We start from the raw sequence: 12,991 nt of genomic DNA, 5'->3' as shown, positions 1-12,991 counted from the left end.
AGGGAGGAAGGGAGGAAGGGAGGGAGGAAGGGAGGAAGGGAGGAAGGGAGGGAGGAAGGGAGGAAGGGAGGAAGGGAGGAAGGGAGGAAGGAAGGAAGGAAGGAAGGAAATTCATTAACGCTCACCACCCCAAGGACAGGTAGAAAGTGGAGCATATACATGGAGCAGAAAGTCCAAAAGGCCCACATGAGAGAAACTGAAAGCTGGGGGCTCATGGGAGCCACAAAACATGTAAGATAAAAAGGTCTGTCTGGTGGGACAAAAGGTAGTTAAAGGAATCTCAGCAGAGCATCTTGGACGCCTCCCTGGCAGCTTTGTGAATGATTCTCAAGTGAACAGGCGTTCAGTGATGGCTGAACGTATTACCCACCATGGTCTGCAGGTGCCTAGAGGGTCCTGGTGCTGGCTACATCCCCCACCCTCACTCACTCAAGGCACACTGGCCCCCATCCGGCTCTCTTCACAGCATCCACATCTGCTCAATGGTCACCTTCCTGACCACTCCTCCAAAATTACAAAAGACAAGAAAGAAAAAAATTCTCAAATTACCCTGCTGGATTTCCTCTGTAACATTTATCACAACTAAGTCTGAAGGGTTTCCTTGTTCTCTTCTGGCCTCCCCTCATCCAGAGAAGTGTTTTCATAGATAAGCATGGGTTAAAAGGGGCACAAAATGTAAGGGGTTTCCCAAAAGTTCAGTGGGTAAGGTAAGGAATATCTCAATCAAAATCCAGGATGAGCAAACTATCAAAATTTTAAGGACACACAGGATTAGCAATGATGCCAGTAATTCTCCATCTTTACATCTTTGGTATTTTGCTCATCATGAATTCTGTTTTGCAATCATTTTTAAAATACTGCATTAAAATATTTTACTTAAATTCTGAGCCTTAGCCCAGCGCCTCACTTGTCTCACCCTATCCCAACCCTACTTGTCACACGTGTTCACTAGACCTTTCGCACCTACACTTAGTAGGCACTTAAACAAATAAAGGTCAAAAGGCAGCTGGGAACTCGAATAACATCAAAAACAGCATCTCAACTTTCACTCTGTCCAATTCTAAAGAAAACCACTACGATCGGAGCCTTAGCACACAAAAGTGGACTGTTTCAACCCAAGTCTTACAGACAGGCTAGGGTGGAACAAGGTACTAGTGATGCGCCACCTCCCGGATGGGCTAACTGGCGTCATCCTGCGGGTTCCCTTCTAGATCACCTTTCCCCACCACTGATCTGCTGACCCTTTGGGAGAGTGAGGGTCCTGCACTTAGTTATTTCCAAGGCAACTTTAGACTATGAGGTTCTTTTAACTTTGGTAACTTATTTCAATAGACACCAAAGTCATAAAAGGCAAATCAAGAATCTGAAGATGGAGGTATGGAATATAATAAGCGTTTTACATCCAGCACCAGCTACCGAAGTATTTTCTTTACGTAAATCATCAACAGTAGAATCAAAAGATAACAAACAAGGGCTATTATGTTACTTCTAACAAACTTTAATAAAAATGTCTAACAATAGCGATGCTGAGTAAATAAACCATGGAATATCCCTGTGTGTGAGTTCTACACAAGTATTAAAACAGAATATTCAAAACTTTTAATATCATGATAGCATATTCAAAAATGTAAGACTAATTGGGAAGGCAAATATAAACCATTATTTGCAATCTGATCCCAGCATTGTATGTGCATTGGTATATATGATGGTGGTGGCTGTGTGCCATCAGGTCAGTTCTGACTCATTGTTGTTGTTGTTGTTAGGTGCAATCGAGTCAGTACCGACTCATAGCGACCCTATGCACAACAGAAAGAAACAACCTCACTATTGGTGCCACACTTGAGTCCAGCGATGCTGCCACTTGGCCAAGCCATCTTGCTGGGGGTCTTCGTCTTTTTCTCTAACCCTCCACGTTACCAAACATGAAGTCCTTCTCCAGTGACTAGCCCCTCCTCATAATATATCCCAAGCATGAGAGACGAAGTTTGGCCATCCTGGCCTCCAAGGAGCACTCTGGCTGCACTTCTTCCAACACAGACATGTTGGTTCTTTTGGCAGCCCATGGCACTTTCAATATTCTCCTCCAACACCATAACTCAAATGCATCAATTCTTTTATGGTCTTCCTTATTCACCGTCCATCTTTTGCATGCATATGAGGCTACTGTAGGGATTCCGAGGCTGTAAATATTTACAGGAGCAGACAGTCTAATCTTTCTCCTGGGAGGCAGCTAATAGATTTGAACAGCTGACTTTGAAGTTAATAGCCCAACTCATCATCCATTACACTCTCTCTATCCGAGCTCCTTCTGGTATATTTGAGGGGGGCAGCTTCAAAAAGTTCACGGAAAAATTCCATTATCTTTTCATTTTTCACAAACTTCCAAAAGCAGGAAAGAAAAGGTAAGCCTTTAGGGTCCCACCCTTGCACACTGTTTCCAGGGGCACAGAGAGGTGGGTTAACATTTACAACACTGCTGAGGAGGCGGCTCTACTTCCCTGGGAATAGGGAAATGAAGCACCTCACATGTGTGAACCCAACCAATCAGTTCTGCTTAGGTGACGTTTCCCCTATCCACCCCATCTCATACCCAGGATTTCCAGTAATTCCACACACCCTCTTTATTGCCTGCCACAAACAACAGTAGGCGGCAGGAAAGGTGCGGGGATAAAGTTACTAAATACCCCTGAGCAGTACTTTAGTACGTGGGGGGGGGGAGTAAACACCAAAATGTAAGGTTTTCCTGGAGAGCTCTCTGCACCCCATTACCCACCCCAGCAGAAGGGTTAGGGGCAGAACTCACACTTCCTGAAGATTCAGCAAGTCCATGAAATCAGCAGGGTCAATCTCAGAAAACTTGTTGTGACTCAGGTTTCTGATAAAATGAGAGGAAAAAGCAAAGGAATCAACACGCAGCATTTAAACCAAGTTTCAAGGAACCTGCGCATCCCACCCATGCCTCCTGGTACCACCACCACCAAAGGAGCGTCGTCTCCCTCAGGACTGTCCCTGCCTCCATGTCATTATTGATACTGAAATTTACAGATGTACCTCCTGCCTCCTTACATCCCTAAAACTAGTCACTCAAAACAACTCTGTGAATATCTCAAATCACCAGAGCTTGGCTAAACCAAAGCAGATTCCAATGGATCCCATTTCACCACTTAGGACTTTTTAAGAAATCCTAAGGTGAGCCAGTGCACTATCCACATTACAGTATCCTGGGCTGAACACTTGCACCAGGTATCAAGTCCAAGGCTATCCTTAATGGTATTTTTTTTTAATTAATGTTTTACTACAACATCAAATAACATCAAGCAGTGGCAAAGGAAAAGAGAAAGCAGGAGGAATTAACCCTTTACTGTCTAAACCAAGGATGACTCTGCTCCCCAGGGGACATTCAAAAATGTCTCAGGACAACTTCTGGCAGGGATGAAGGCAGGATGTGTTCACGGCAGCCAGTGGGCAGAGGTCAGGGATGCTGCTGAACAGCGCACAGGAAGCTGGACCCCACAACTAAGAATCATCCAGCCGGACTCAATGGAACTGAACAGATGTCAGGAGGAGTCCTGGTTTGGGGCTGTAGGATAAGCACTGGACCGTTCGGTCGAACTCAACTGCAAGGGCAGTATCTCAACCTCACCAACCACTCCTCTGAGTTGGAAATGACTTGACAGCACTTAACAACAACAAATGTCAGTAAGGGAATGTGGTGACGCCATACAATACACAATGGAATGTGTACCACAAGTCCGAGGTTCAAGCCCGCCACATGCTCCGCAGGACAAAGATGAGGCTTTTTGCTCCCCTGAAGATTTAAAGCTTCAGAAACCCCATTATGGTTAGAGTTAGGTGCCGTGGAGTCGGTCCGGACTCACAGCGACAATCTGGAGGGTTTCCGAGGCTGAAAATCTTTATGGGAACTGATGGAAGTCTCGAAGAGCTGACTGTGAGATTAGCAGCCCGACTTGGAACCACCACACTACCAGAGTGCTCTCTGACTCTGAAATGACTGGATGGCACTTAAAAAAACAACAATGACAACGAAATGCTAATAACCGCATGTAGACGCTGTCAAAATTCACATGACTGTTGTGTGCCTGGGTGATGGGACAGGTAAATTCCAACAACAGAAGAAAGATGAAGATAGTGGGAAACTCCAGGGAATATGCGTGAGTTAAATGGAACAAAGATGAATGCTGTTAACGGATGGTTCTTGGTGAGTGCCATCAAGTTGGTTCCGACCCAGAGAGACCCCGTATAGGATTAACAAGGAGTGGCTGGTGAACCTGAACCGCTGACCTTGTGGTTCAAACAGACTTTGCAGTCCAGCACTTAGCCCACAGCATCACACCCGGGCTCCGTTAACTGATGGTTGTTGTTGTTATGTGCCATGAAGTCGGTTCCGACTCATAGCGACCCTGCACAGGGTTTCCAAGGCTGTAAATCTTTACAGGAGCAGAGGAGCAGAAAGCCTCATCTTTCTCCCGTGGAACAGCTGGTACTTTCAAACTGCTGGCTATGCAGTTTACAGCCCGTTTGTAACCACTACGCTGCCAGGGCACATGGAGGCAACTGCAATTCGTTGTAAAGAAAATATTTGGTTTGTTTATGATCTACTCAGTAAACCTCACCCAGTACACAATAAAAAGCTTTAAAAAAAAACCTCACATTCATATGATTGTTAAGAATGTGAACACTAGGAGATCCTGAACTTTAAGTACACTTACGAACCTGAAATTCCTACCATCAATGAGGAAATCTGGGAAAATCACGCAAAAGAGCCAAGCCACAGTCACTGGAAATTCACGCTGCTCTGCAGCCTTCTAAGGGAATAGCATCTGTCTACGGGGGAGCAACAATCACATTGTCTCTCCCCTTCCTCACCCAGTCACACAGTCAGAGGCAGACTAGAGCAAACAGAGCAATTCTGCACAGCTGAGCTTCTCTGGGCACATTCTCAACCCAGACCACCTCATCGCCTCAGGAACAGAAACCACAAAGGCTCGATCCAAACTGGCCCAAACTTATTCCAACACAGCACTTTCCTTCACATCCCCAAAGTACACCCTGTTAAAGAGGCTAGCCTTTTTCATCTCAACTATTAATTCCCTTGTACATTACTTTCAATTAACAGTATTGCTAATCAAGGGTTTAAAGTCTGTCTCTAAAAGGGCACAGTGTCATGTAAGTGGCAACTGTCTTTTAAGTTTCTCCAGAGACCTTTAAATCAATACTAGCCTGAGCTGATACCCATTTCACTGGGAACTCAAAAGACATTCATCAAAATAAAAGTTCAACAGCACTTGAAACTAATGGTACTTCTGTGTTCGTGGCACAGCCTGAATTAAAAGCAATTTGTCTAGCGATTATATTACTATAAAGATTGAAGGTGGTAATTTTTTTAATCACATATTGAAGTCAAGTGTGAACGTGCCTGTGTGCTTGGGGGTGTTTATTAATGAGTGCACAGAAATCAACAGGCTAGGCCCAGGAAAGACAATGCACATACTGCGAGACAGACAAATTGTCTTCCTCCTCTATTTTTATACATTATCATACATTTAAAGAGGAGGGGGAAGTACTGAAGACACTGTGAAGTTCCAAGGACAGCCAAGGATCATATTATCACAGGGAATGGAAGCTGGTAAGCTGGAACAAACCACAAAGCAAGAGCCCACAGGGGCCAGCACATAATACAAATGGTGACCATGCCAGGTATGAAAGGACAGCAAGCAGCGTTCCCCACCTCCCCCTGCCCATCCTAAGGGGCTTGGACCAGCATGCGCCAATCTTCTCCTTTTTCATGTGAAGCTCACCATCTGGATTCTTACGTAAAATATTTTCAAGGAGAAAAAGAAGTAACCCTGAATGGGCTACACAAAACTTATCTGCAGGCCCCAACTGTCCTGAAGACAGCCAGTTTCCAACCTCTGATCTAAGCTACTCTAGAGGTGATTACGGTTCAAAGGAGCCACCGGCACTGGGTACTCAGTGGAATCTCAGCAAAGACCTCACACTGCATTTTGGCCTACCTGGAACTAAATCACTTCCCTCATCTCCCACTTCACCAATGTCCATATTGCTCAACAACTGACCACAAAGACTGACCACAAGGGTGGCATGATTTGAAATGATTAGAACAAAATCACTTTAACTCATGACACTCTTTAGTTTGTCTTTCCCAACAACATCAGACCAAACATATTTCCATTTCAAAAATAGGTAAGTCTGAGGAAAAGTCCATGGCGGTACAAACAGTTACTGTGCTCAGCTCCTGGCCCAAAAGGTGGAGGCTGACCTCCACCAGAGGTGCTTCGGAAGAAAGGCCTGGTGGTGACCTACTTCCAAAAAAAAAAAATCCACCACTGAAAACCTGGGAGCACTGGGAGCACAGTCGGTCCTGCTCTGACACACAAGGGGTTGCCATGAGCTAAAGTCAACTGGACACAAATGGTACTTGAGAAAGGGTCTTCCATAAAAGTAGTATGAGAGTCCAAAAAACATCACACAAAATAACTACTGAACGGAAATTTAACTTTCCACCTAATCAGTATGAATACAGCGATGGCTTTTACTTTCAACCAAAACAGCAATGTACAAGCAAGTGAAGATCAGCCGATGGTCTATAAAGTCTAAGTTCCCCTTCAGAGTATGTGTTAGTACAAAGAGAAGACATGGCAGGAATGAAGCTCAGATCCCTTGAAACAATACTGAATTTTTAGACACAGAGCTGCTCTAACTTTTAAGTTATGAGAAATAAATAATTCCTGGGACCTGGGACAAGCTATTGATCCTCAATGGCTTTTATCAAGAAAAGGGGGAAATATTTACTGTATCTATTTATGTTGGTGTTGTTCTGACTCAAAGCAATCCTCTACAGGAACACCTAGGAGTGCCTGGTGAGCAGCTGATGGGCTTGCACAGCCAACCATGTAGTTAGCAGTCCAGCGCTTATCCTAGAGCACCATACCAGGACCCCTATTATCATATATCAGAAATTTATATTGATAATACACCTATGTTAAGTGATGTCCAGTCAGTTTCAGGCTCCAAGCTTCTGGTTAGCAGTCCAGTGGTTCTCCTATAGCACGGCACCAGGACTCCTGTATACAGGAAATCTGTTGACTACATGCTGACTGACTAAGGGGCTCTAGTGGCATAATGAGTTATGTCTTGGACTGCTAGTCACAAAGTCAGCTCCACACGAGAAAGATGAGGCTTTCTGCTCTGGTCAAGATATACAGCTTTGGAAGCCCTATACAGAGCCACTGACTCGGAACCAACTCCGTGGCACAAAACCACCACATGTTGACTAATAACCCAAAATAAAATCCTCAGAGATACTTTCTTGTTTGCCCATTTCAGAAAAACAAACTCCCAGCATAATCTTTAAACCAAGTGTTCTCACCCCTTGTCTGTTATGCCTATTGACAATACTCATTTCTCAAAGATGAAGTTCGTTCCAACAGGTCTCTGAAGAGAATCATGTGAATTCTTACCCCCGATTCCAAGAATCACCAAAGGGTTAATCAGTTGAAAAGCCTTAATGAGCCCTTTCTTTTCAGATGGCAGCTGACATGCACACTGATCTAAAGCATCTCACTTTTTCCTACAAACATGACCGCCCCTCACCAGGCTCAACATCTGAACTTCTCTTCAGTTGCAGGTTTCAGATTCTGCTGTCAAAACAATTTATCTGTCAGCAGGGCAGATGCTGTCAGAAGCATTTCTGCACCTTTCAGTAGCAAAGAGGGGAGGAAAGAAACCTCAGGGAATTTAGTTACTGCCAATTGCAGCTTTCATTAAACATTTTGTCAGCCATTGTCATAACACAAATTTTCCCTGTTCTTGCACAAAGGGAGAGCAGATCATTGAACAATTGAGCCCTACCACAGATATGCTTTCAGTTAATCTGCTGAAAGATAACCATGCGGCCCACAGTCTGCAGGACACACAACAGGTACCTCTGCAGAGAACAGCTCGTTTTATTCAAGCACGTCTGAAAAGCCAATTGTTGAGCAGCGCACAAGAGCCTACTCGCTGAGCATTTTTCCTACCCAGATCTCACACAATGAGAAAAGCTAAGTCTTGAGAAAGTGAAGAAATACTCATCACTGTCTAAAGCTGTTGTTGTCAAGTCGGTTCCAACTCATAGCAACCTTGGATAGGGCTTCCAAGAAATGGCTGGAGGGTTTGAACCGGCAACCTTGCGATGAGCTGTTGTTGTTGTTGTTGTTAAGTGCTGTCGAGTCGGTTCCGACCCATAGCGACCCTGTACAGGGTTTCCGAGGGTGTAAATCTTTACGGGAGTAGAAAGCCTCATCTTTCTCCCGCGGAGCAGCTGGTAGTTTCGAACCGCTGACCTTAAGGTTCGCAGCCCAAGTCGTAACCACTACGCTACCAGAGCAGTCCAGTGTTTATCCTACAGTGCTACACCAGGACTCAAGAGGGCAGTTACTGGCCATTTACATATAAATGAACTGAAGTTTTAAAAAATTAAGAACTTAGACCCTCAATAGCTTAACAAGAATATCTGCCTTTTAAGATCTCCCTAGGAGAGACCAGGAATCCTGGTGTGGCACTGTGGGTTAATGCGCTGGACTGCGATGTCAACTTGAACCACAAGGTCAGCAGTTCAAGCTCACCAGCTGCTCCTAGGAAACCCTATACAGGGACGCTATAGGTCAGAACCGACTCGATGGCACTGAACAACATGAGAGACAAAATTGACAACAGCAACTAGTAAAGGTTAGATAAGAACGTTAGGAGATGGTGGTGGTTACATGCTAGCCGTGAAGTTGCCTCTGAGGGTGTAAATTTTTATGGGACCAGAAAGCCTCACCTTTCTCCTACAAAACAGCTGGTAGTTTTCAACTGCTGACCTTCAGGTTAGCAGCCTGACTCGTAAAGTTTATTTTAATGGAGGATGAGGATGGCTGCACAATTCAAAGACTAAAATTAAGACTGAATTGCACCAGCACAAGCTGAAGAAGTGGTACAAGTTCTGCTGTTTACAGTCTTCAAAGAAAAACAAATATCACTGATTTGAAAACAAAAGTAATTCAGTCCCTTGGTTACACCTGGATCCATTTCAAGCGTTCACCAGCCACATGTGGCTCATGGCTGACATGTTGGACAACTCAGAAACTACACAGTCATCAAGCAAATGTTCCAAATGAAATGGCACCTACAGTAGAAAGGATTTCTAACATAAATCTGAGTCTCCCAATAATCCAAGAGCTTTATTTAAAATTGTGCCAGTGAAAAGATATTGATATCAGTTTAAATTATTCCAAAAAGAAACTTATCACGGTGAGCTGAGTCAAGGGTTACAGAGCAGATGATGAGTTTTAGATTCAACAAATGATATATGTTGCCTCATTACAATGACTGCATTTGCCTCCTGGTACCATCAATTAGCAGCATTTACCTCTATTCACTTTAGCGCATACACTCCTCCCTGTTTCTCCTGCTACTTTCATCTTTCCTCTGCCAACCTCCCTCTTGTTGTATACTGCATGCCCTATCACGCATGTTGGAGTCCTGGTGTGGCGCTGTGGGATAAAGCATTGCACCACAAAGTTGGTTTGAACCACAAGGTCGGTGGTTCAAACTCACCAGACTCTCCTTGGAAACTGCATACAAGGTGGCTATCAATCTGAACTGACTCAATGAAACTTACCAACAACAATCATCCATGTTAATCTATGTCTACTCTCAAGTCCTGGAATAGCGCTTTGGGATAAACAATGAACCACAAGGGCAATCTGAACTGCAAGGTCAGAGGTTCAAAGCCATCATTCACTCCTCAGAAACCCTACACAGGCTTGCTATGATTTGGAACTGACTTGACAATACTAATCAACAATAAACCTCTCCTCACCCCATAAGCATCACAGATCAGTACTGAACTACGAATTACAAGGTTGGCAGTTCCAACCCACCAGATGCTCTCAGGAACCCTATATAGGGTCGCTATGAACCAGGATCAACTCAATGACAATTAACAACAATTCCACTCAGCAGAACATCCTCCATGATCACCCATGCTGTGAGGTGTTTTGCAGATTCATCAACATTCTTCAACATTCGCCCAAATTTACATTAGGCCAAATTTTTTAAGCAAAGTTCTTAACCATCCCATCAGGAAAGAGCCTTTGAAAACTCAATTCACAAGGATGATATCTTAATTAAAAAAAAAAAAAAAAAATGCTGAGTGTAATTCTACAGTTCTAATCAGTATTTATATAATCTGACCAGCATCTTCCTGGATTACAACCAGAACCGCATATTACAAACTTGGCAAATGCTATTCAAAAGTTAGCAAACAATAATTCATTGACTCCTTGGAAGCTGAGGGATAAAGGTTCTGTTTACTTTTGAGTAAGCTGTGATGAGAAGAAATAACCCAACATCCTGAGATATGATACCTGGCGTTGCAAGGACACAGTCTAGCACTGCTCACAAACTACTGACCATGTATGAAAAACCCCTGTCTGCAAAGTGTGTCAGAATGCATGGTTTCATGTGTAAATATCAATCTGAATAAATAATTCAAAGGGAAGGCGCGCTGATCCTAAGTCTGTGACAGGCATTCACTAGACAGTTGTGAGGTTTTCACATTCCAGGCTGGCCTACTTCCCATTACTCAACCTTGTGTGGACTCCTAGACAGCACAGAAATTTGCACATTTTAACTTTGTAGGTGTTGCAAAGTAAATGTCTGGTGTGGCACTATGGGTCGGCTCAACTCGATGGCACTTAGAAAAAACAAGAAGCTAAATGATAGAGCCGGAAGGAAACGTGTGAGGGAATTCAGTGACCCAACTCCTCCTGAGCACCATTGGAACATCAGGAGCTAGCCTAGGATTCTCTGCGGACGCCAGTAGTCCATCTCTTTCTGTGTCTTGGAAATTTGCTGTTTACCACCCATTAAAATAGGACTTTTCATTAGTAATGTTTTATACATGTCTATGAGCTCTGGTAGCGTAGTGGTTACGAACTGAACTGGGCTGTGAACCTTAAGGTCATTTTGAAACTACCAGCTGTTCCACGGGAGAAAGATAAGGTTTTCTGCTCCCATAAAGATTTACAGCCTCGGAAACCCTGTCCAGGGTCGCTATGAGTCGGGACCGACTCCACAGCACATAACAATTACCACCTTCTTACTTCACTCAGCATAATGCTTTCAAGGTTTATCCGTATCATAGCAACTTCATTTTTCTTTGTAACTTTTTTAATGTGAATTGAGTAAAGGTTTACAGACAAGATCATCAGTTTTACATCCAACAAATCAGTTTCATCTCCATATTGACAATCCCCTCCCCCAACAGGTACCCTGCTTCCTCCCTGTGGCTCCTATTTGCATTCCAGCTACCTCCCCGCTAGCTCTTCTCAACTTTGTCCTGAGAAAAAACCACGACCTTTTGATTTTGAATTCTATGCTGAGTATACCTTGCTTGTGTTCTTGGCCACATCCATAAATCTATCTAACTGGCTGAAAATTGAGCCAAGAGAATGAATTCCTTGCCAGACCTGAAGGGTGGTCAAGGAGCACAGTCTCAGGTCCCGCTAGTCTCTTTCTAACCAGTAAACTAGATTTGTTTTGTTTTGTTTTGATTATTAAATATTCTGTGCAACTGTGGGCTAATTAATGCAAAGTCAGTGGTTTGATTTACACAGTCAGCGGTTCAAGCTCACCAGTCCCTCCCTGGAAACCCTATCCAAGGTTGCTATGGGCCGGAACCAACTCAATGATACTTAACAAAGTGTGTTTGAAGGAGACCTGGTGTGGCGCTGTAGGATAAGCACTCAACCAGAAGGTCAGTTTGAACCTCAAGGTCAGAAGTTCAAATTCACCAGTCACCTCAACAACCTTACACAGGGTGGCAGCACTTAGTATCAGCAGCAATGTTATCAATGTCTTTCAGGGCATTTGGTAGTAGTAGGCAAGCACAGTCTAGTTCTTGTTGTCTCAGAGCCATGGACACTATTCACATGTTCCATTTGTCCACTGACTAACTGACTGGAAGCCTCTTCAATTCTCACCACTCTCCTTTCTTCCACATATGTTGTTGGTGTTGTTGTTGTTAAGTGCCACTGACTGTTCCGACCCATAGGTACTCTGTATAGGGTTTCCAAGGAGCAGCTGGTGAGCTTGAACTACCAACCTTGCAGTTCAAACCAACTCTGCAGTCCAGCACATTGACCCACAGTGCCACACTAGGACTTCATATCTTCACATACAGACAGTCCAATGGCTGAACATCAGACTGTCACTCAAGAATGTTCATGATCCCAGACGACACCCAAGCAGGAAGGAGAACTTAGTCTTTGTGGACTGTGTTATGCCAACTGACCATGGTGTCCCCCAAAACTGCTCATGATTCCCCAAACCCATCAACTCATTACCTTAAAATATTTGATAGTATCTAGAGATTTGTCCATCGTTTTCCCCATTATATGCTCCAGCATCACATCCCTAATTGTGTTTACAAGATACTAGAAATATCTTCATTCTAACTAATATATTTGGGGATATATGAATATATATGTACATATGCATATACACATATGTAGTTGTTGTTAGGTGCCATCACGTTGGTACCGACTCATAGCAACCTTATGCACAGCAGAACGAAACACTGCCTGATCCTGGGCCAACCTCACCACTGTTGCCACGCTTGAGTCCATCGATGCTGCCACTTGGTCAAGCCATCTCGTTGGGGGTCTTCCTCTTTTTCTCTGACCCTCCACCTTACCAAACATGATATCCTTCTCCAGCGACTGGTCCCTCCTGACAATCTGTCCGATGTATGAGAGACAATGTTTGGCCATCTTGGCCTCCAAGGAGCACTCTGGCTGCACTTCTTCCAAAACAGATCTAATGGTTCTTTTGGCAGGCCGAGGCACTTTCAATATTCTCCTCCAACACCATAACTCAAAAGCATCAATTCTTCTATGATCTTCCTTATTCACTGTCCAGCTTT

General features: G+C 43.9%; 1 protein-coding gene across 1 annotated transcript in view; it reads right to left on the bottom strand.

The window, feature by feature from the left end:
• Positions 1 to 12,991, bottom strand: part of LRIG1 (leucine-rich repeats and immunoglobulin-like domains 1) — a 136,082-nt gene that overhangs the window by 83,461 nt on the left and 39,630 nt on the right. Inside the window, exon 2 of the mRNA XM_006865648.1 lies at positions 2,804 to 2,875. Within this exon, the coding sequence (XP_006865710.1) occupies positions 2,804 to 2,875 (72 nt within the window). The remainder of the gene's footprint in view (positions 1 to 2,803; positions 2,876 to 12,991) is intronic.

This window comes from Chrysochloris asiatica, unplaced genomic scaffold (genome assembly GCF_000296735.1).
Source record: "Chrysochloris asiatica unplaced genomic scaffold, ChrAsi1.0 scaffold00080, whole genome shotgun sequence".
NCBI lineage: Eukaryota > Metazoa > Chordata > Mammalia > Afrosoricida > Chrysochloridae > Chrysochloris > Chrysochloris asiatica.
This window is presented reverse-complemented; position numbering and strand designations above follow the sequence as displayed.